General features: G+C 42.1%; 3 protein-coding genes across 4 annotated transcripts; 1 reads left to right on the top strand and 2 right to left on the bottom strand.

Moving 5' to 3' along the window:
* Window positions 1-4,892: 4,892 nt before the first annotated feature.
* Topors (TOP1 binding arginine/serine rich protein, E3 ubiquitin ligase) lies at window positions 4,893-15,184 on the bottom strand. Its single transcript, XM_034503030.2, has 3 exons — window positions 15,044-15,184; window positions 13,661-13,858; window positions 4,893-8,417 (listed from the first exon to the last, which is right to left on the bottom strand). Exons 1-3 carry the CDS (start codon window positions 15,044-15,046, stop codon window positions 5,490-5,492), a joined length of 3,129 nt encoding a protein of 1,042 aa, XP_034358921.1. The 5' UTR covers window positions 15,047-15,184; the 3' UTR covers window positions 4,893-5,489.
* Window positions 14,915-15,589, top strand: Smim27 (small integral membrane protein 27). The gene is made up of 2 exons (XM_034503031.2): window positions 14,915-15,089; window positions 15,403-15,589. Exons 1-2 carry the CDS (start codon window positions 15,045-15,047, stop codon window positions 15,505-15,507), a joined length of 150 nt encoding a protein of 49 aa, XP_034358922.1. The 5' UTR covers window positions 14,915-15,044; the 3' UTR covers window positions 15,508-15,589.
* A 260-nt stretch (window positions 15,590-15,849) lies between these two features.
* Window positions 15,850-24,358, bottom strand: Ndufb6 (NADH:ubiquinone oxidoreductase subunit B6). Of its 2 annotated transcripts, XR_013110719.1 has the most exons (5): window positions 24,056-24,358; window positions 22,334-22,426; window positions 21,798-21,902; window positions 17,863-17,907; window positions 15,850-16,034 (listed from the first exon to the last, which is right to left on the bottom strand). XR_013110719.1 is itself a non-coding variant. In XM_034501717.2 (4 exons), exons 1-4 carry the CDS (start codon window positions 24,233-24,235, stop codon window positions 15,966-15,968), a joined length of 387 nt encoding a protein of 128 aa, XP_034357608.1. In that variant the 5' UTR covers window positions 24,236-24,354; the 3' UTR covers window positions 15,850-15,965. The 2 variants fall into 2 exon arrangements, 1 of the variants encoding a protein (XP_034357608.1); XM_034501717.2 differs by lacking the exon at window positions 21,798-21,902 and having other exon boundaries at window positions 24,056-24,354.
* Window positions 24,359-24,566: the final 208 nt, after the last annotated feature.

The raw sequence follows: 24,566 nt of genomic DNA, 5'->3' as shown, positions 1-24,566 counted from the left end.
TCAGCCTCATCAAATCCCATCACACTTCATATACTAACTACTCGTTTTGTATTCTCTCAGCTCCATCCTGTGCTGTGCTCTTGTACAACCTCTCTTCAAATACTAATCACTCCCCTAACCGCCAACCTGTATCCCTTGAGGCGTTTCACTCTTTGGATGCAAACCACAGACAGCCTTATCTAGTTAGCAGTTCCAGCAGTTGTCTACATGCTGCTCCTTGTAATCAAAAGGATATGGAAGCTGCACACGGCTTCACTAAATGACTAGGTCAAAATCTGAGGATCGAGACAAGTGAGGAAAAGGCTGTAAGCCACTGGGTAGTCCATGGGGCTATTCTAGTAAACAAAAGGAAAACACCCGATTACTAAGTGCCACCTAATAAACTATAGGAAAATAGTTTATTTAATAACCATAGGAAAGCAGCATCAGTAGCTCCTGAACTCAGCAGAGGCAAGCTTATTATAGGAAGAGGATGCTCGTAGGGATTGCAAAGCACCTGCCCACAAATTAACCAAACAGCGAAGCTACTAAGAGTGGGGGGAGGGGGAGCACAACCCAACCAAGTGATCAAAATGGGGTTCAAATGGACAAAGCTCAGATACAACGACGACCTATAGACACCCCAAACATACCATTCCAGCCAAGCCCACAATCGGAATGTAGTCACAACAAAGAAATTCAGGGTTATTCTGTAAAACATATGATTCAAAAGTACCAATGTGGTGACAGACATGTACTAGTCAACTGTTCCAGATTGAGACTAAAAAACAAAGGACATCTTGAGGGCGACCTTATGCGGTAGATGAGTGGGGTATACTAAACACACACGTTTGGCCATAAAGAATGAGATCATATCCTCAGTAAAATGAATGAACTTGGCAATGCTGCTACATGAAATAAGCTAGACTCAAAGACAAGTGTTGTAGTATTTCTCATATATTTGGAATCTAGAGTGTAAACCATCAAAGTAGACTATTTGGAAAAGAAGACCAGTGAGAAAGGGAAGGGGTAGTAAGGATTCCGGATTATGACCAAAGCGTACCATATGCATGGACGAAAGTATCATAATAAAAACTATTCTGTACATTACATGCTAATAAAAACATTTTTTTTTCTTTTTAGTTTTTCGAGGCAAGGTTTCTGTGTAGCCCTGGCTGTCCTGGAACTCACACTGTAGACCAGGTTGGCTTTGAACTCAGAAATCCGCCTGCCTCTGCCTCCCAAGTGCTGGGATTAAAGGTATGCGCCACCACTGCCTGGCTAAAAACATTTTTAAAGTAGAAAAAAAGGCAAATATATATGTGCATGTGTATAAAGTATCTAAAAATGGAAACAACATTTACAAATTGCTAGTGAAGAGTCCTGCAGCTCTTCTGGAAATACTTTGGCAATATCAAACACCACAAAAATGCTAGAACCTTTATCCAACTGGGAACCAATACAAACATCACACATTAAAGCTTCCACTAAAGACAGCTGATGCAATGGCAAACGCCTATTGTCAAATACTTATGAGACCCTGGGGGATGATTTGAGCTGAGGCGAGACCAACCTCAGCAGCACAGCTGGACTCTGTAGCACAACTGTGGGAAAGATGATGCATAAAAATGTATGTACCCTGACTGTAATGCAAAGGAAATCAAGGATACGGTGTTACCATGCACTGCCTGTACTTTAAACTGTTAGCACCCCATGCACAGAACAAAGTTAACTAGAAAAATAAGCATTAAAATAGGATTTCATTCTAGTGAAAACGGTTAAAAAAAAAAAAAAAATTTTACTTAAGCCACACTACAATTTTCATAATTTGCCAACTTGCATCATGAAAATTGTAAAAGACAAAATTATGTGATTTTATGTAAAACAATATATTTTAAGCAACTGTGTGCTGCAGTGTTTGCTGTGAGACTGGTGTGTCCGGGTGTGTAGCCTTCAGACTGATGAGGTACTTTATAACTAATTACCATCAAGTGTTTGAGCCCACTAGTATTCAAAAACCAAAGTCACTTCCAGGGAAAAATGGGGGTCGGTCCTAACCACACTAACGGTCAGCCAGAACGTCCTTGTCAAATGAAGAAAATGCTCGAGCGAACGAAGGTTCTGGCAGCACAGGAGAATGTGGGTGGGGGTGAATGAGGTGAGGGAAGGATAAAGATAAACTTGGAGCCTAGCCTCAGATCTCTAAGCCGTGATATCACTTGATTTGTAATTTATTATTATTTTGGCCTGATTAAAACATCACAATGCAAAACTACTTAAGTATTTTAAGGAAATGGAAATGTAGAAAAGTTGAACAGATTTGCTGCATGATGTCCTCAGAACGAGTGGGGTGGCCGTTATGAGTGAGCAGTACACCTGCGGCAGAGTCCAGGCTCAAAGGTGTGGACTGGGTAATGGTATAAAACTCTCCCAACCAAAAAAGCTTAGGGTCAGACAGATGGCTTTACTACAATATTCTACCAGATTCTCAAAGAGTTAACACCAACAGTTCTCAAATTATTCCACAAAATAGAAACAGAAGGAACATTCCCAGCAGTTCATTTTATGAGGCTGTGGTTACCCTGATACCCAAGCCACATTAAGACCCAACAAAAAGAGAATTACAGACCAATTTCCCTTACGGACATAGATGCAAAAAAAATCTCAGTAAAAATACTCGCAAAACAAATCCAAGAATACATCCAAGATCATCCACCATAATCAAGGTTTGAACCGAATGATGCAGGGATGGCTCAATACACACCAACTGATAAAGTAATCCACCATATAAAACCGAAAGACAAAAACCACAGGATCATCTTACTAGAGGTAGAAAGTACCTTTGAAAAAAAAAAAAATCTAAATAACCCTTCATGATAAAAGTCCCGGAGAGATTAGGAATACAAGGGACATACTTAAACACAATAAAGGCAGTTTACAGTAACATTAACTTAAATGGGCAGAAACTCAAAACAGCACCACTAAAACCAGAATCAAGACAAGGCTGCCCACTCTTCCTACCTACTCAATACACTGCTTGAAGTCTTAACTAGAACAATAAAGGACACCAAGTAAAGATCAAAGGGATACAAATTAGAAAGGTAGAAGTCAAAGTATTATTTTCAGATACAATAGGATACATAACAGACCCTAAAAATTACACAAAAAGATTCCTAAGCTAATCAACACTTTTAACAAAGTGGCTGGATACAAGATTAACTCAAAGAATAAGGAGCCTTCCTTTATACAAATGACCAACAGACTGAGAAAGAAATCAGGGATACACCACCTTTCACAATAGCCAAAAAGAATGTAACTTGGAGTAACTCTAGCCAAAGAAAAGTTTGTATGTTAAAATCTTTAAGACACTGAAGAAAGAAATTTTAAATAAAGTATCAGAGGATGCAAAGCTCTCCCATGTTCATGGATCAGTAGGATTAATATAGTAAGAATGGTCATCCTACCAAAAGCAATCTACAGCTGCGATGCAATCCCCATCAAATCCCAACATGATTCTTTACTGATCTTAAAAGGTCAATTTCCAGCTTCATATGGAAACACAACAACCCAGGATAGCAAAAACAATCCTGAACAATAAAAGAGCTGCTGGTGGTTATCACCATCCCTGATTTCAAGTTGTGCTATAGAACTATGGCAATAAAAACTGCATAGTGTTGGTACAAGAACAGACATGCTGATCAGTGGAATCAAACTCAAGACCCAGACATACATTCACACATCTATGGACACCTTTTTTTAGAAGCCAGAAATACACACTGGAAAAAAGGAAGCATCTTTAACAAACAGTATTGGCCAAACTGGATGGCTGCATGTAGAAGAATCCACATAGAGCCACACTTCTCCCCTCCACAAGTCTGATCAAAGACCCCAACCTAAAACCAGATACACTGAACCTGCTAGAAAAGTGAGGAATGGTCTTGAACTCGCTAACAGAGGAGAAGACTTTCTGAACAGAACACCATTAGCTACAGAAAAGGAGTCGATTCAAACGGAAGAGGTAGGGAGAAACTGGGAGTAAAGGGAGGGAAAACACTGCCCCTCAAGGGCCCTTAAAAAGGCTTCTTGCAATTACAAAGTCCATTCCTTAATCATATGGTTCTTCCACTATTTCTCACTGTGTGAACTTTAAACTGTCAACATCAATTTTTGACTCTATTTGGATGTCATTTCTCTTGCCTTTTAAACAGATTTTTGAACATGATTTTTACCTAAATTGTTTAATACTATACTTTCTTTTAACAACCCTGCTTCTAACATGCTAGGCCCCACTCCTGCCTTTAGATCACTGCATTCTCTGCCTTTCAGATTCTATTGCTGTCAACTTATTTTCTGGACTCTAACTCAACTATCACTTCTACCAAGATCAGGTTCCCACTGTATGTAAGATGTACTGTTCTCCAGAGAACTATATATTCTTTATACAACTGTTTTAATAATCGGTAAAATCCACGAGGGCAAGGGTTCTATATGCCTTGCTCTCCCACTAAAACCCAATAGACTGGCCATGAAGCAAGCCTTCCAATTTCTACTGAAGGATGAACTCAGGAAACATGGCAAACTGAGGCTTAAATTTGGAGTAAATTCTAGCTCTGCTGTTCACTGACAATCCCTTATCACGTTAAATACGGAGCCACCTTATTTTCGCTAAGGATAAAAACAATGAGCCACTTTTGTGCAGAAAAATTGCCAAAGCAGGTCTAGCCAGGGGTTTTGTGACTGTAGTGAGCCAAAGGCTGCAAAGCCACATGCTCCTGAAGCGTGTAAGACACCCAATGTGACAATAATTAAAGAACTGAAGTGGCCACTGACACTGGGCCTGTAAATGTCCCCCCGGGTTTTAAGCCCTTGGCTCTAGCAAAACTTTAAAGAAAGCAATGTTGCACAGAAAAATGTTTGAATTTTTTAGGGTGTACAGTTTTATTGTCTTTTGTTGAATACACATTTGTCTTACTGCCAGTCCAGATAACCAAGTATATAAAGAAAATACTAAACTTTGCTTTTGGCAGAAGTCAAGATAACTTGTGCAGGTTAAAATGACTTACTTCAGTCTAAGAAATGGTTTTGAATCATACAAATCTTTTATGAAAAATAACTGTCCAAAAGCATTCTTCCAGCTTGTAACACACTTCCAGAATAACTCTCAAAAGAAAAAAAAATTCAAAAATACTACCATAAAAATATGTCAATACCGTATGGCTTTATGAAAGAACTTCTAAATTTTTTGATTTTTATTTAAAAAGGTTCCCAAGTTTTAAATAAACAGCTAGCAATTTTCTTCACTTAAAAGTGCATATATCTGGGAATGGGACAGACATAACTTTTTGAACAAATAATGAATTTTACAAATTAACACACACACACACACAAACACTTAAAATATTTTAAGAGGCAAAGTTTTTCCAGGAAAAGTCATCTAGACTGCAAAAGATGACTTTTTACCTTTTTTTTTCCTATAGACTCTGGATTATCAAGGAGATGCTTTGGCAGTTTTAAGACATATCACAGTCTCTACCAGGAGACGCTGATGATAATGAGGTCCGTGGAGATGGCAATGGTCTTGATGGTTCAGTCTGAATGGACACATTACTGGACTGGCTCTCCAAGTCAGAGGCAAAGGTGCTTTCTTCTCTTACATCAAGAGTTTGTTCAACTGAGACTGCCGGTGATTCACCAGTCTCCACAGTTTGGCTGGTATTCAAGTCATTAGTACGTGGTGTGACGTCGCACTCCTTGTCCAGGACACCAAACTCATCTTCTATTGTGACAACATCTTTAGTTTCAAATGCTTCTGAGGAAGTAGTCAAGACTTCATCTTGAACAGGCTGTGGAAGACTGCTCTTGCTACATTCAACACCTGCCTTTACTTCAGAATCCCTGTCGCTATCACTGTCAATGGTTATAACAACTGGCGACCGTGAAGTATTATCTCCATGGTGTTTCTTATGCTTCTTCTTATGCTTCTTCTTTTTCTTTTTATGGTGTTTACCTGTGTCCATAGCCTTTCCTTCATAAACTATCTCTACACTTAGGCTCCGTGTCCTCCTTTTCCTCCTCTTGTGTTTTGTCTCTCTGTCTGATGATCTGCTATCTGAAAAGCTGTCACTCTCATTTTTATAATTTCCATCCAATTTTGATGATTTTTGGTAATGACTATCCTTCACTTTGGAAGCAAACTCCCGAGATGGTTGAGCCTCTTCATCAGCACCTTCCAAATGCCGGGTCTTGTACTTTCGTTTCCCTCCAGGCTTTTCATGCCTCATCCGGTCAGGCCCAGCTGATGTAGTCCTCGACCTGTTAGAGGACACACTCCTGGATCGGCGCCTTTCATAGTAGTAGTATTTCCTTTCACTGTGATTCTTCTTCCTAGCATTTGTTCTTTCAGAGAAAGATTGAATTCTAAATTCTGGACTTGAAGACTGTCTAGAATAATGGGCTCTTGAAAGAGTCCTCCTCCTGAACGATGATTCGTACCCATCCCTGTCCTTGTTTCGGCTATAGTAAGTATATTCCCACTTGTATTTGCTTCCATAATTATTTCTTAAATAATAGCGATCTCCATTTCTGCTTCGTGATCTTCTGTTGCCATGATCACTGCTACGAGACCGTGATCTACTGGTGCTTCCGCTACTTAGAGAAAGTGTCTGGCTTCTTCTTGACCAGCTGCTATCTCTAGTCCTTGATCTCTTTTTGTCCCTTCTTGCTCTAGGTCTGCTACTACTCTCCCTACTTCTGGATCTCTTATTCCTCAGTCTTTTCTTCCCATGATGCTTCCTATGATTCCTTTGATCGTGCCCATTTCTACTCTGGGACCGTGAATCTGAACTCCTTGATCTCCCCCCCTTCCTGTGTCGATGGTTACATGGGGAACATGCCTTGTCACCTCTTGTAGATGAGCTGTCCCTGGGAGTTGGCAATGACGTAGATCGTTTCTCTTCTTTCTTTGAGTTTATTCTCGTGTGAGACTCACGATGGCTTTTACTCATTTGTTCATTTTTCCCAAGGACAGAACGTGGAGACGAAGATCGACTGGCATCACTATCACCTGAACTGTAAGACTGCTCTTGTTCCTGTGTCTTCACTGTTTCCATTTTCTCATAAGAGCCCAACTCCTCAGAATCAGAAGACAGTTCAACAAGTTCTGGGGTCCTCTCAGCTAATGGCTTAACAAACCCAACAATGACACAATTATCTGATGATGAATCACTGTCATTATTTACATCATCATTGGTCTGTACTCCTTGTATCTGAGATGTGGCTCCCACAGAGACAAGTTCTTCATCTGAGCTGTCTGAAGAATTTAAAAGGGAAGACACGCCAACATGCACTTGCTCTGAACCTGAATAAGATGGTCCAGGAGTTTCATCATCCCATGGTGCCTGCCTAACGGTAGATACATTCATATCTAGCTCTTGTGTTTCAGCCTCATCTGGTGATATTGTAATGACTGAAGAGTCAGAACGGCTGCCTTCTTCAGATGAGGGAGGGCAATCATAATTAGCATGCTGGTCAAAAGCTGCCATATTGAAGGGAGATCTAGCAAAACTGATAAATTCATGTATAAAATGCTCAGTTCGATTAAGCAAAAATGGTCTTAAGTCAGACACAAATGCCTGACTCTCCAAATCATAGCGAGTAACATTACTCATGATGATGTGCTGGACAATATTGACTAATGAACCATGGGCTCCAAAAAGAACAGTAAGTTCACGTTTTAACCAAGGAACTAATCTGTGAAGGCAAGCTGGATTTCTACGGAAGAACTCAGCTGAGATATCCCTGTAGCGGCCACCATCTTCAATACTTCTAACTCGAACACCAGCACGATAAAGAGTTCGCCTGAAATTAATAATATCTTGTTCTTGAATTTTCCGCAAAGATCTCTCATCTGTAGTAGTTGGCCCCCTTAACGGCATTTGTCTCATGAATTGAGGAATGTCAACCTCTCTGGGTCTTGTTGCAATGCCTAACCCTTCAAACAGCACTCCACTGTCTGGCGGCGTGGTGGTTCTCCTACTTACAGTACTACTGGATGAGTAAAGAGAGGCGCTCCTTTCTCTTGTCATAGTTGTCCGGTAGCGAAACCTTCGAACCTCAGGGTTGGTAAAGGAACCGTTATAGGAAGGCCTTAGGACATACTCCTTGAAGTCATCTTCAGCCCTCACAGAATGGAAAATGGAATCAAAGGGCTGTTTACACAGTGGGCATTCAGCTTTGTTCTTTGACCACTCTTGTACACAGCGAAAACAGAACTTATGTAGGCAGCGATCTAAGTAAGACACATTATCAAATCTATCCAAGCATATAGGACACTTAGAATCAGGAGATGCATCAGCTGGTACTGTCTGTTGCAATTTGCTAGTGCCAGCTTTAGGTGAAAAGTTGTCCATTTTAAATTCTTTAGCAGCTGAGGCCATTATCTGTAAAAGGGAAAGAAGTGTATCAGTAACTCAGTAATAGGATAACTAAACAAAAATGCTTCATAAAAACTTTATTCATACTTCAGCAAAAATGAACACAAAGACAGTACACAATAAAAGCATAGTAGACAAGCTCCAAGATCAGTTTCCTAAGATTCGCTCCTCTTTGTACTCAAGCGTTACTATCTGTACTTTAATTTCATGTTTCACCTATAGGAAAAGTCTCAGTACATAATAGCCTCTTAAATATAATAGCCTATATATTCCTTAAATATTTTAAGAAGTATTTAACACAAACACATAAGCACAAAAGCAAACAAATACCTGTGTTCCTACTCAGACTTAGTAAGTGACACTTCAGCCAGTCTGTTATTTCACGTTATGGTCATTATGTTCCTTTCTTAAACTGGAGTATTAAAAAACGAAAAAAAGAGGAAAAACCTCTTATCCTCAAATGTTTTCATGTATGGTTTTGTATTTGTCAGACATATATGCCTCTAATACTATGTTCTAATGATTTATTCTATCCATGATATACTGTATATTAGCAGAAAATAGTACATGAAACAATTTTATACATGATATAGTACATTAACTTTTCTGAAACAGCTTTTGTAAAGTACTTCACATATGAGAAAATTCAGCTGTTTAAGCCAATTCTAGTTTCCAGTGAAAGCTTCACTAAAACATTACCTTCCAGTGTAAGAGCCACAGAAGGCAGCACCTGGCTCCAACGGCTGAGTGACTGAATGTCAGCTGTGGAGCCTGCCATGAGACAGAGGCGAGCAACGTCCTTTACCGCCATTACCATGGTATTATGTTCAATCACTGATCATCATTTCTGGGTAATTCTAAGAAGCCTTCACAGCTTCTTTTGCCGTTGTCTTGGTTTTGTTGAGTCTTACTGTGCAGCCCAGATTGGCCTCCCAAACTTAGGCAACACTCCTGCCCCTGCTTCCTAAGTGTACATACAGGTCACCAGAGCTAGCTGAATCTAAAACTGAAGCCACCAGGTCTATTACATGCTTGATGTCTCCTTCCTTACTGTCTGCACCCCATGGCTAGAATGCTAAGATCAATTTTCTTTACATTTATCACATCGGGTTGTAGCTTACAGAGTGAGTTGGCCAAAGCTGACAGCAGATGTGTTGTATTTCATTCCTCTCACGTACACACCCTTTCCTGTGCTAAACGCCGTACTAACCATCTAGCAGATATTAAAACATTCCTTTCTTTCAATTTCTCTGAGCACATTACTCATCTTCCATCCTCTTCAGAGGAAACTCCACCACTCAAATGCTAAGTTGGTTGAATGACAGAACTGCAACTCTCCAAATAATAAACTCATTGATCTAAGAAGAAAAAACAAAAGCACTTTCAAGAAAACCTATATTGATGATAAACCCAAGTGTTACACCATAGGTTTTCCAAATTAAATGTGTTCACTTGGGCATCTTGACTTTCTCAGAACCATACCTTAAGAGAAAGTCAATTAATCCAAACAAGTATTTCTTTAATGGTCCAGGTATTTCCTGTCTTCTTTTTAGAACTCTTCATACATTTCCCAGTACTTCTATTTATAAATCAACCCATTCAGAAAAAGGTTTTTTTTAAAAGACACTAAAAAAAGGAAAAAAGAGAAAAAAACTTTGCAGATCAAAGACATTGTGTGCGCAAAGCACACAACCAGTAGAGAGGGAAGAAACTGACAGATGAGGCAACAGCCTGGTACCCAGGCTTCAACCAAACACAGCTCTAAAAGCCAGAGGAATCTGCTCTGACTTTAATTAGCCAACACACGGAACAGAGGTTAGTGGAGGAAAAGATCAAGATAGAACATATTTTATCTTAATTTGTTTCTCTGTAAGGCAGGCTTTTAGTGTTTTCAGAACATTTCTAATTCACATGAAATTTACAGGTCATACATGAGAATGAATGCAGCAGTTAAGTGGTAGCCCTGCCTGAACAGGTAAAGTAGCCCTGGTTTCTATTCTCAGAACTCAGAAAGGAAAACGAAGGGAAAAACAACAAACCAATTAGATTTCTGTTGACTTTTCATACAGTATCTAAACAAAACTCTGAAGTTTCGTCAGTCATGACACCTCTGACGTAATGACGAAATGCTCATCGCTGTCGATGATGAACAAAACGTGGTTCAGTGCTACCAACACGGTCAAAACCCAAAGTACGTCATCAGCTGAAGGGGAGAACCGCCAGATGGCTCTGCAATGTTTCTCTTGACTGTGGGCAAGGAGTTTGTGAATAAGCACCTGTGAGTGCCCAGCCAGAGATGGGACATCTGTATTAACTTCCTCCCATAACATTCAGGGAAAATTAAGCAAGAGTGGGAAGCTCAATCTTTATGATATGTCACGACTAGCCCGGCAGTGGTGGCGCACGCCTTTAATCCCAGCACTTGGGAGGCAGAGGCAGGCGGATTTCTGAGTTCGAGGCCAGCCTGGTCTACAGAGTGAGTTCCAGGATAGCCAGGGATACACAGAGAAACCCTGTCTCAAAAAACAAAACAAAAGATATGTCAGGACTGTTGCACACAATCAACTCGTAGCTGTGGTCACCTGCCCAAGTTCAAGCCAGTTAAAAATTACAGCATGGGCGAGGGAGATGTCTTACAAAGGACCCAGGTCAGCACCACCACGGATGCAGCCACAATCAAACACCAATGTGTGTCTGCGTGTGTGTTCAAACCACCATGATGAATGAGAACGACCAAAGAACTCCCAAAGCCCCACCGCAACCGAAGATCTATGGGTAGCTGATGGGTGCTGTGGGGAGTCACTTTTCTTTGAAAAGCTAGACTGCCCTGCCCCTTTGGATAACCCTACAGCCATATGGATATAAGCAGCACTAACAGAACCCAGTGGGTTATATATTTTTTAAAAAAGGTGTGAACGCAAAATTACTTAGTGATAAAAGTAATAAAGTACTGACAGCTACAACATAAAATCTAGTAAATGACGCACACAACACCACATATTGTATGGTACCATTCATACAGTTCAATAAAGAGGAAAAGCTTTGACTTGAGCTGCTATTTCTTTCTGAGAAGATCAAAATGTTCCTTAATTACATTTGAATGATAACTACACACCTTGGTAAACACACTAACAACTATAATGGGATAGCTAGGAAACAGACAGACTGGGAGATTTATTTGCACAAGAGGTCCCGATTTAGGCAGCAAAGATGGACCCATTTACATTTTGTATTTCGTATTCTAGAAGAAGCCCTGTAAGTGTTCCTTTACCCCAGTAACCTAGGAATCAGGGCTACAAACTAATGCCTCCAGAGCAGATTAATCAGTTCTTCATAAAAACCCAAGTCCAAAACAAAGTCTATTCTTACTTTAGGATGCACTGAACTTTTCCTTTTTTAATCTTCCAATCTGCTGATTCTAACAAAGATTAAAAAACCCTTTATACTATAATTTTGGGGAAATTCCAGGTAATGGGGTCAAACATATCTAGGGAAAATAGATGGAGATCATGAACTTTAGAATTTTCTTTTTTCTTTTCCTTCCAAGTTAAGACTTTCTACAAAAGTCAGCTTCTACAGCAGTCCTTAAATTATCACTCAACACAGAACTTAATCATCTGATTGTACTTTAACACAGCGCCAGTTAATACTGAGAAATGCTATTTTGAGGGTGGTGGAAGTGGGGTCAAGAACAAGGTCTCACTATGTAGCCCTGCCGGCCTGCAACTCATAGATCTGCCTGCCTCTACCCCTCGAGTGCTAGAATTAAAGGCACGGACACCACATCCAACTAGAATCAATGCCTTTTAGTTTCATCTCCCTAGAGATCAAGCTGGGACAAAGCTGAAAGTTAGTTCTCAAATATTCTCAATTCTAAAATAGGTGTAGTTTGAAAATGCTTGGCCCAGAGAGTGGCACTCTTAGGAGGTTTACTCCCTTGTTGGAGGAAGTGTATCACTGTGGGGGTGAGCTTTCATACCCTCCTCCTAACCACCTGGAACACAGTCTCCTACAGTCTCTGAACCTGTATGCCAGCCCCAATTAAATGTTGTCCTTATAAGAGTTGCCTTGGTCATCGTGTCTGTTCACAGAAGTATAACCCTAACTAAGACAGAAACAGGAAAAGGAAAGCTTTTAAAAGAGGAGGAAAAGGAAAGCTGTGTGAAGGGATATAATTTCTCTGTGTAGCCCTGGCTGTTCTGGAACTCACTCTGTAGACTAAGCTGTCCTTGAACTCAGAGATCGGTTTGCCTCTGCCTCCCGAGTGCTGGCATTTAAGGTGTGCACCGCCACTGCCCAGCTTTAATTTCAACTCCAGTAATAAAAGAATTGTATTGGGACCAGGCACCCTGGAATATCTCTGCATTCCCAGAAGACGGGAAGATGAAGGCAAGAGGGTCAGAAGATCGGGTCACCTTTTGCTACTTAGGTAACTCCAGACCAGTCTTGGCTACCAGAGTCCCTGCCCCAAAAATAGAGGGGTGGGGGAATGCTTGGAAGGGAGTCCAGTGAAAGCCACTCCTTGTTGATAAGCACTGATTGAGTGTGGCTGACTAAAGAGCTTTGCGCTTTGCATTCCATCTATTAAGAAACCAAACCCTCAAATCCTCTCAAATGAAAACCTCTACCCAGTACTGGCTTAACTCTTAGACACATGTCTTTCAGTTTTTCTCCCCTTTAACAAAGTAAGGTACCCACCAGAAATGCTTTCCAGTTTCCTTCTTAATCTCTGTGCCTTCACCTTTGCACTGCCCCTCTCCAGTCTACCAGTCAGAATCAGCAGCCCATGTGGAAAGGGCACTAACTAGATGTGTAATGAAGTCACAAGGCACACAAGCCCTGCCCACAATGTGTAGCACTTCACAGCAACTCTAGCCGTGACAGCTTCTTTAGTCGACAACTACTGTTTCGGATGGAAAGACAACCACACCATGTACGTTACATAACCACGACTAACTTAAATGCTAATCCCATTTCACAGACAGGGTCCAGGGCTGGGGACCTGCCAAGGTCACACTTTCCATCCGTGGCATCTGTTTTGCGCCACACGGCTTTCCCGTATTCAGCAGCGCTCCAGCCTTTCAGGCGGTGCTGGGAGACACTCCCCTTGCTTGCCCACCGGTGTCGATCCACAGGTGCCCGGCAGCGTGGCGACCCCAGCCCTTGGAAGCTCGGGCAGTAGAAGGCCCAGATCGTAGGGCTGCTCCCCGGCCCACGAACCCCTCACCCATTGTTCCCGGACGACTCACCTCCGAGGACGCGGTGGCAGGGGCTGCTGGGCCGCTAGAAGCCAGCTCCCGCCGGCCCAGTAAGCTCGGCCGGTGGCGGCAGGATCCGCGAAGGCGTACCCGGCGGCTTCTGCGCCTCCCCTCCTCGGCAGGCGCCAGAGGGGGCGCTTCACCCTCCTCGCGAGACAGCGGAGACCCCGGTGGCGGCGGCTGCGACCCCTGTGACGTAGAACGCTCATCACCAAAGGCAGTTTGAGGGCGGAGAGAAGGCGAGACCAACCCCGCAGCCCGCGCAGCAAAACACGGCTTCTCCACCCCCCGCGCCCTGGGCGCATGCGCCAACACCAGGCGCACGCAGGGGGCGGGACCTGCGGCGCCGACACCAGACCCTGCCCTGCCCCCACCGCGGGGGAGCACAGCACAAACTCCATAATCAAAGCCAAATAGGCAGAAAAGCTGCCTCAGTTATCAGTGGAACCTCACCAACTTCAACAAGTTGTTAGAATTCTCTAATGGTATCAAAGAACTGGCCTGATCTCCCAGAGCACCCCGGTCCTTCCATCTATTTCAGATGGGATGAACATCAGGCAGCTCTTTTACCCCGCCATTATTCCTTGCGGCCTGCTTTCCTCTTTCCATTCTCCGGAATCTACACTGAAAGTGTATCTGACACATCTGCACCCAAAGCCGCGCAGCTCAGCCTCTGCCGGCCAGGCTCCACTGTGCCCACTGCCAACGTTCTCAGGGTGAACTGCTGGTTCGCCTGCCAAGCTGCCTTTCGCGGGACTTAGTATTTCAAACTTGCTGCAGTCCTAAGCATTCGATAAACGTCCCGTTCAACACTCGTTGACCGGCAGATCCACCATGCGCGTAACGTGTGCCACATTTAAAAATATTTCCAGCGATCAGCGATAATATTCTATTTGGTCTTGATAAATGGCTCAACTGACAGTTCCCAGCGATTTTTTTTTTTGTTACGTAAAACAGTGGATGACATTGTTTAAGTCAAACATAAACATATGAACGTCTACCCGCATTTTGTGGAAACGGATGTGGGTGTGGGGCGGCAACTTTGATTCTTCCAGCGTGGACTATTTTCCAATAAACTTTTACATGCACACGATGGCACACTACTTCGTATTAATACCGCACAGCAACTGCAGGATAAAGCAGTTAAGGAATTCCTATTTGAGCGGAAAAAGGCGCGATCTTAACATTTTCTCTTTTTCCCTCCGCTGCCTGAAAGGCGGGCTAGGCCCGGATCACGTGACGTGCTCTAACTCCGGGCGGAAGCCCGCGGAAGCCCGCAGAGCCCCGCTGAAAAAATGGCTGCTGCATCGGGGTGTACTGCGCCCGCGAGCGGGCAGTAGGGCCCGCGCCACCCCGTCCCCGCTGCTCCCTTACCATGAGGCCGGTGAGTCGCCGAAACCTGGACTGGACTTACTCCTCGGTAGGTACCGGGGACAGTGGGGCTCCAGAGTGCCTCATCCCAGGGCCCGCGAGCCGAAGGCAGACTGTTTGCTCGCAGCTTGGAACTCCAAACCCATTCCTAAATTGAGCGTTCACGCCCTGCCCTCGGCTCCGCCTCTTCCTGGAGGACACGCTTTTCCGCCTCTGACGTCAGGGGTTGCAGGCCCTGCTTGCCTCTAGGCTGCGTGTGAGGGTCTGTGATGCCTTCCCACCTGTAGCAGGGAACCAGGCCTACGTAGGGAAAAGTACCCAGCGCATTGATTTTTCTTTTTGCTTTTCCTCCCCCCTTTTAGTTGCTACTTGCAATCGTCTTGCTCTCTTGGGGATTCGTCATCTATGCATCAACTGTAGCTGCACGACGACAGCTACAGAAGGAGTTTCCAGACAAGTTCTTCTGAATGAACTTTCCTAATTCTTAGCAAACAGTTCTTTTCCTCAAATGGCGCCTATGTAGACTCAAAAATAAATTCACAATACAAAGTTGTGTATGGTCTTTTGTGATAAAGCGTTAACATGCCAATTTTTCAAAAAGATCAGAGCATCCTTTACATTCTAGTGCTCCAGACACTTCACATCCTCATGTCAAATCAGTATGTAAACAAAGCCATATGTCTAAAATGTATTTTGCATCCTGTTTATCAAAATGGACAGGAAAAAAGTAGCTAATAGCTGTTTAGTATTTGTCTATTTACTGTTCGTCTCAAATTAGAGAACCTTTGGACAGTAACAAGGACAGTAACAACACTCTGAGAATAAGCTTTATTAATTACTTTCCCAGGAAACAGATTCAGTAAATACAGCATGTTAGGAATATACTTGTGCTGTTACACAAGTCTTTTAAGTTTTTAAGGGCTCTTCAATGATGTTGATCAGGAAAATCTCTCATTGGTGGAATTACTTCTCCAGTCTCCAGAATTGTATCACCCTAAGGAAAACAAAGAAGTGTTTAATAGACATTTTTTCCCTAAATATACATTTCATTGTAAAATATTCCAACATTTGCTCAACATAAGAAATGACTATAAACATACTATAAACATTTTGTTAACTTAAAATTAAGCCAGGTATGGTGGTGCATTAATTCCAGTACTCTATAGAGGTAGAGGCAGGCGGATCTCTGTAAGTTTGAAGCCAGCTGGTCTACTTAGCAAGTCTCAGGGCAGACAAGACTACATAGATTGACCCTGTCTCAAAACAAACAAACAAAACCAACAAAAAGAACCCTCAAAAAAGCACCTTCAAAATTATTTTGCATTTTGCCTAAAACATTTCAATTTGGATGCTAATTTTTTTACCTGTACTGATTTGTATGTGAAGTTAAAAAGATTAATCAAATTATTACATGAGGACTTAAAAATTAAAAAGGATAGACATACTAAAGTGCATATTTATACTGCAGACTATAGTTCTGAAGTCTGGATATACCTGTGAGATTATCTCCACAATCAAGGTAATGACATCCTTCTCATTACAAGATTTAGTATTTTATTCCTTCAATCTACTGTCTCAACCTCTACCCCCAGGTTTCAGAAAAATACTGTGCATATGTGGTCACTATATGCTATTCCATGCTCGGGCACTGCATGAAAAAGCAAGTTATGCTCTATTACTCATTTTAATAAGGGCTGGGAGAAAATAGACTTGGAGGATAGCCTGACTCTTACTAGTCTATCATGTCAGGAAGAAGGAAACTTGTTCTGTTAAGCCAGAGACTTGCAACCCTGTCATGGCCTGGTCTACTCTAGAGGAAATGGACGTTGTGCAGTTTCTCAAAAGAGAGACTCTGGAACTGGTCAACAACACAGGCACAGGAAAGGACTGCAAAAGAGAACATTCAAAAACTAAAGAAATTCGACAAAACCACTGACACTGCATAGGACTGTCTTATCCTCTGATCATGAATGACAACATAAACACATAATAATCAGGCAAGCAAAGAATAAATAAATACTAGCTAACAAAACCATCAAGTTAATGTCCCATCTTGAGGCTACCTGGAGTCTGACACACAATCATTACATGTAAGTAAATAACAGACATTTCCTGTTACTTCCTGAAGCAGAGTTCCAGTGTGGACTGTTAGGCAAATTTGATGGTTCTCCCTAAAAGTCTCCTTTTGCAGCTGATAACAGATAACTGTAACATACGCTACTTATTTCAAGTTTGAATTTACCATTATGGTGGCTTATTCATTACTTATATGTTAGCAGCCATTTATTGTGTTGAACATCCTGAATGCTAGGATTAAAAGCATGAAAGAACTTTTTTTAAAAATTACTTTTAGACCTTTCATGTTTGTAACATAAAATTTAAATTCACACTAATGTGTCCTAACTTCACAGATTGAGAACTATAGGCACAAGGCAAAGAAGTTAGAATCTGGAAATAACAGAACTTCAGTTGTTAGCTGCCTATACATATAGCTCTTCAGGCTCATGCTGTAATTCCCTGAAAACCTGGTGGTGCCTTCTACTGTAGGGCAGTCAAGGTCCTAAACAAAATGGAGAAATGCAGTATCCACTCCTCATTTTCCACTATCACACTAGCCCTCCTCCTTTTCTCCCCTATAATACGCAAACTGCATTTAAGCTGACAGTAAGAAAAGATCATTTTATTCTAATAAACTTGGCAATCATGGGGGGGGGGGAACCGGAAAAGGGGATAACATTTGAAATGTAATGAAGAAAATATCCAATTAAAAAAAGGGGGAGGAGGGTAACATAAAAGCAAACAACTGGAGTTTTGAGACTTACTGGGAATATTCTGGTCCTCGACTCAACAATGGCATACGGTTTAGTCTGTAATAAAAAAAAAAAAAAAACAGTGTGTAAATTACAGTGTTACAATTTTTCTGAAAATATGGTAGAGCTTATCCCAAAATTTTTACTTAGATCTCCAATTTCCCCAGAACTCCGGGCCCATGTTAATTAAACATCTCCACTTAGTTGTCAATAAGCTCCTATTCGTGCTCCCAACAACACATACGAGCTTTTAACATGGATCACATTTCTGCTCAAAGTTTCAAAATCCTTTAAAGAAAGAAGATGGGAGTCCTTACTGTGACCTCTAAAACCCAGCAGGACTAACACCTAGCTCATCATTTGACTTCCTACACTCCTCCTCCCTCATGGTCCCTTAGTCACAATGGCTCCTTAGCAGTTAGTCCAATCAATAAAGCTTCCTAAGTCCCAGGGCTTTTGTGCTTAGTGATTCCTCTACCTGACATGTATTCCTGGTTATCTAATTGCTCCCTCTCCTCATTCCAGTTAGGTACCTTTTAGTATCACCTTTGCAAAGAGGTCCAATTAAAACAGCAGCTCCCTGTCAGTCTCTAGTCCTTTACCATGATCAACTGATCACCTCCTATAACGACCCATGTCTCTTATGCATGTGCTTATTGCCAGTCTGTAAAACTAGAATAAGCACTTCATGAAGCAGAGACAAAATCTGCTGTGTATACTGCTGTACCCATGTTTATAGTGCTTTGCATACAAAAAAGTACTCAATATATAAATGTAGAATAAACAAACTATTAAAGCATGTATATCTGCAGAAGACACCATATTAAAATATTTAAAAATTATTGGTATAATGTAAGACATAGCGTTATATAAGGCAAGGGGACCAAGATTATGCAAGAAACATAAGACTACAATACAAGGAAATGTCTTTATTATATGAACTGTGGCCAGGGCCAGTGAGGTGATTCTAGGTAAGAAGCACTTGCTACACGGCCTGCCAAAGTGAGTTCAGTCAGAATCCACACACAGATAAAGGAGACGGCCAACTCTACAGTACAGTCCTCTAACCCCCACAAACACATCATGGACATTTGTAGCTCCATATACAACAATTATACATATTCTAAAATTTCATTTTAAAAAGAACCATGACCAAAGTCAGGAAGATGCTAGAATGTTTTCCAAGAGATGTAGCTGTTACTAAAGGAAATGTTACTGTAATGGAGCTGCAGAACTCTTAACCTAACCAAGAGGAAGAATAAAAGGTGTGTGGCTCAGACCCCAGCAAGCATGCAATGTTGGAATATGTCCACTGGTGGCTAAGAAAGCATGAATTCTTCAGAGTAGTAACTACGTATTAATGTCTCTTTTTGTCAGCCCAATACTGCAGTTTATTAAATATGCTTCTGCTGGAGACAAATGTATTTTCAGTCTTAAGACAACTCAGTCATAGAGATAATAAAGGAAACTACACTTAATATAACTAGATACACTTTTAAAAGTTGGGACAGGACTGGAGAGATGGCTTACATGTTAAAGCACATACTGCTCTTCCAGAGCACCAGTGTTCAGTTTCCATACCCACAGTGCCTGGCTCACAGCTGACTAGAACTCCAGTTCCAGGGAGGTCTCCTTGTTTGGCTTCCATGAGCATCTACATTCATGCATACACACCCTCCCCCACACACCCTCCCCACACACCCTCCCCACACACCCTCCTCCACACACACCCCCACACAACCCCTTCACACACCCCACACACAGATGGAAATATAAATCTTTAAAAATGTAAGTAAGAGTGAGTAGAGAAGGGAAGTGATCCATATTCTACCATCAGATCAGAGTGTTTATAATACATAAAATAATCTGGCTGCTTCTAGGACTAACAGATTAGACTCAGGAAATGTATAATAGACACACTTCTGATTTAAAGTTGAATAAAAAAAATGCTTCTTAGAGGCACTACTTTACCATATAAATACCTAAACTTAATACTGAACAAATAAATTCATAAATGGGTTTAAAGTACTTAAGAAAATGTGATTATATGTCTAAGTGGAATTGTCTTAAGGGTTTGAATTCAATTAATTCAAAGATGGTAGGAACAGAATAACTTTGTTCCTATTTTATCAGAAGTATGACAGTTTAAGATAAAAGTACACTTTAATTTAAAATAAAAACTAACAAACTAAATTCCCAAGTAACGCTCTGCCCAGTTCTGCACAACAGCCACTTTTGGATGTTCCAAACCTGCCCTGCAGAAGGCAGCGCTCTCTTCTAGGGATCAGCATGCTAAAACAGCAATGAAATAACACAGACATGACTGTTAGAGATATAAGCTGTTAGTCCATTTTATTGTTGCAGAATGGTTTCTGCTGGTTTCTGAAATGGAAACAACACCATTCAAATCCCTACTGGCACCTATTGATCTTACACACATCAGGCAGACAAGGACAACATGGACCCTCCAGAACTATTATGAAAGCATGTAATCCGAATCATTTTGCCTTTCCCCCAAACTTCTAATTTGTACCAAACTGTGACAGCCTCCAGCTGATCTGTCTGGGGTAGAACTTTGTTTCCTTCACTCTGTGTTCAATGTTTCTCTACATTTCCCTCTCAATCCTCATGTCTTCTCCCACTTAATAGTGGAGAATTCTGCTGGAGTGGAAGCTCATGCATGTGATCAGTTGAGAGCAAGAGAGCTAGGGTTCAAGGCTAGCTTGCAGAATATATGAAACCAAGTCTCAATACACACACAATCAAGGGTTCCCTCTACTTGTTACACCTCTACTTGTTAGCTCACCTCTTCTCCCTAGATTTTGAAATTTTCCTAAATTGGTCTCAGCTTATGGGGTCCATAGAGACCCTTTAGCCATTTCCTCAGTCTGGGGGACATGCTCGTCACAGACCTTCTGCCTGTCCTTCCAACTGGCTTAACTTGTTCCCTCCATAGTCTTCCTTGAATTTGCTGTCTTCTAACAGTACATATTCCTGGATGTCAAGTACTTACTTTTATATGTTCTTTCTACAACAATAAAGAGGCATTCAATTCTTGTTGCTCAAAGAACGTATTGTGGGCCAGGGAGATGATTCACAGGGCAAGGGCTTGCTGCTAAGCCTAACAACCTGAGTTTGATCCCTGGAGACCACATGGTAGAAGTAGAGAACCCAGGTCCTTGAAGCTGTCTTCTGGCATTCTTTAGCCTTCTTGATCTTAACACTTTTGAAGGGTAACAAGCCAATCATCTTGCTCCACTGGAACATTTCTTCCAATGGGCTTCCTTCATGATTCCTTGTGACTACATCCCGATTATGTGCACTGGAGAGGAACATCACGAAGCTGAGGCTGCTCTCCTCTTGCCACATCTATCAAGCAGCACACAGTTCAGTCTGCCTCATGGCTGACAACCCTGAGATGCTGCCTGCTGGACTGTAACTTCAGAGATAGCCCTGTTTCTAAGCCTTCTTCATGGACAGACTTGGTGATCATGCATACAGACGCCCACATTCGCATTTGTGGTTATTTCTCCATCTACCTGTGAATTCACAGGAAGAACTGTAAGTTCATACCAATGCTTCCAGTTCTAATTCCATTCTCCAAGGTGTCCTTCCGTTTCATTTAAATAACTCCTTTCCATCGGTGTACTTATGTGATCAAGCTCCTCGCAGATAACAAATGTCCTGTCACCGTCCCCACACCTTATGATGTTTAACCTCCTCACCTTATTTGGGTTCTGATGTCTTACTCCACCTCAGGTTCCTTACTTAACTTCCTTCTCGAATTCCAATATCCTATACCAGGTTGCTGTCACTAAGGCTCCCCAAACAGGCATGCTCAGCCTACGCTAGCAACTCTCACTGGACACGGAACCCCCATTTACACTATTTGAGTTCCAACACTCCACACCACTGTTCCCTCCTGCTTAGGATCCACCAGCATGTACCAGCCTCACTGTGCTGCCCCCTGTCTTTAAACCATGGCAAGGGGTTCAGTCAACCCATGCAAGGTCTTTCCATGAAAAAGTTCGTGTTTTTGGACACCCTAGATCCTAAAGGAAGAGAATTATGAAAAATCAGATTAAGAATAAAGGAAAGGGAACTGAGACATGACAAACCTGTTTGGAATTATATCACATACCCGACTGGCCTAAAGAAGCAGCAGAAATCACCTTTATACCTACTGCTCAGGTCTCCAGGTTAGACAACCTGATCATTAAACTACTTCAAGGAAATGCACTGCAAAAGTTATAAACCAGCTGTAGATATATGAGTAATCTTTTGACTTTCAAGTTTTGAAACTACTTGTATATAAGAGTACTTAAAGTTCAATTAAACCTTTTACACCAACCCCCCCAAAATTCAAAGAACTTTAAATTCTACTTATCATGGCATATTATTTACTGAGTATAGCACAGCCACAGGAAATTATTGGAAATATTAAAAGTAAGTTCTGGAAAGCATACATTTAAAACATACTTACAGCCATATGATATTTGACGTAATAGTGAATGAACCAGAGAGGTATAAGGACATGAGAAACAGTGAAGAGACTGGAGCGGTATGCCTTAAAGATCTGTGGGGGAAAAGCACATACAAAATAAACACACATCACCTTTTTACATTTTTTAGACTTACTGATTTTATGCATATAAGTGTTCTGTCTGCATATATGTATGTGTACCAGGAGTATGCCTGGTGCCCTCAGAGGGTAGAAGAAAGCATCAGATACCCTGGAACTAGAGTTACAGACAGTTTTGAGCCACCATGTGTATGCAGGGAACCAAAACTGGGTCTTCCAAAAGAGCCAAGTGGTCTTAAGCATGGAGTCCTCTCTCCAGCCTAGCCCCACCCCTCACTTTTATTTTTCATTAGTTCATTTTAAGACAGGGTCCCACTTGTTAGCCAAGGTTGGCCTGCCTCACTCTGCAGTCCAGCCTGCCTTCGAATATGCAGAGATCTCAGCTATCTTCCCGACTCAACCTCTGGAGCTGCCGTGATTACCAACATGTGCTACTTACTATGCCTAGCATGAGATATCTCATTTTTCAAAGTGTGTGGAACAAAAATCAAACCAAAAACAAAACAAAAACAAACAAACAAAAAATTCCACTACCACCAACAATGAACAGTGTGATAATTATTTTACAAATTTCTAAATGGAACATATTTCCTGACAGATTGGGGCTAACCTACCTACCTATTCCAATGATTTTTACTAACTCTGGGGCTTCCTACAAAATATCCATACACTCTAAGACTTAGGATAAGTACTATTTTGCAAAACTACTAGACAAAGCTTATACTGGGTAACATTCTGCAAGACAGAAGGCATTCTTGTTCAAGAAATAAAGTAACCAAAACTTTGTACTATTAATATTGTTGTTGTTACTATTATTATTATTATTGGAAGGAACTGAAAGCTACATTTATTATTATTATTATTATTATTATTATTATTATTATTATTGAACTGAAAGCAATTCCCACACAGCATTCATTACTAATCACTGACATGACTTAATAGCAGACTCCAAGAAAATATCTGGAATCCTTTCAATAAAAAGTAGTTCTTGAGTGAACGGTTTTTCTGCCTGGTGAAGTCATGGAATACAATTTAAAATTAACTAAAAGCGTGTTAAACGTACACAGTGATGAGTGGAAAGGGAGCTTTAGAGTCTGACAAAGCATGCCAAATAGAACCCTGTCTTCTGTTTCGATCCCATGAGGCTGCATTATACTAGGTGGCCCTCCGGTAGCTGAGTGAGGCGTTGGCCGGTCTCTATCACTCAACCTTACACATCGCCTAAGTGTTCTCAAATACTAAAATTAGTCTGTGAACTCTAGTTAGTTCTGACCGGTTTAACTTGAGGAAAGGTATCTACACTCGAAAGAACTACATGTGCAGCGTCCTGTAAAACCTAAGGTCCGACTTCTCGGTACACCTGACAGCCACCGGGGATCATCCTTTCGAAGCCAACCTGCTCCTGGACTCCAGATCCCCGCCCTGGACTCTAGGGACGTGACGACGTCTCCGCTAAACCCGAGCCCCTGGACTGATTGTCCCTTGGGGCCCTCCCGGGTGTGCGGGCTCTAGACAGGGCCGGGCCTTAATGGGACTGAGAGGAGTGGGTGGGGGGGAGGCGGGTTGGCCGGGCTGCGACCTGGGGTGGGAAGCGGGGCACCTGTGTGGCTCATCACTCACCATGTTCTTCCACAGGGCCCCGTCCCGCAAAAAGTTCTCCCAGAATCGCTCCAGGGGCCACATCCTTCGCGGGGGCAACACAGGCTCTCGGGGGCTCAGCTCCTGGTCCTTCAGCCATCGTCTTCTCAGCTCTCTCAGCTGCTGCAGCCGCAGCTTCTCATCCGGCGTGTACCCCGACATGTCGCCAGCGAGCTTACCAGACTGTGACGGCGCGCGCCCGAACCCGGGGCCGGTCACTTATGCGCGCTCCCGCTCCTCAAAGCGACCTTGAGGTGCCCGGGAGCGGCGCGGTGTGATGACGTCAGGCCAGCCCAGCCTATGGGGGCAGGCCGAGTCCTCCCGCGGAAAGCAGGTTCTGCTCATGCGCAAAGCTCTCTAGCTCTCCCACCCTGGTTTTTGTTGTTGTTGTTTTATTTTTGTTTTTGTTTTTTTCGAGACGGGGTTTCTCTGTGTAGCCCTGGCTGTCCTGGAACTCACTCTGTAGACCAGGCTGGCCTCGAACTCAGAAATC

This window comes from Arvicanthis niloticus, chromosome 5, assembly GCF_011762505.2.
Source record: "Arvicanthis niloticus isolate mArvNil1 chromosome 5, mArvNil1.pat.X, whole genome shotgun sequence".
Classification (NCBI taxonomy): Eukaryota; Metazoa; Chordata; class Mammalia; order Rodentia; family Muridae; genus Arvicanthis; species Arvicanthis niloticus.
This window is presented reverse-complemented; position numbering and strand designations above follow the sequence as displayed.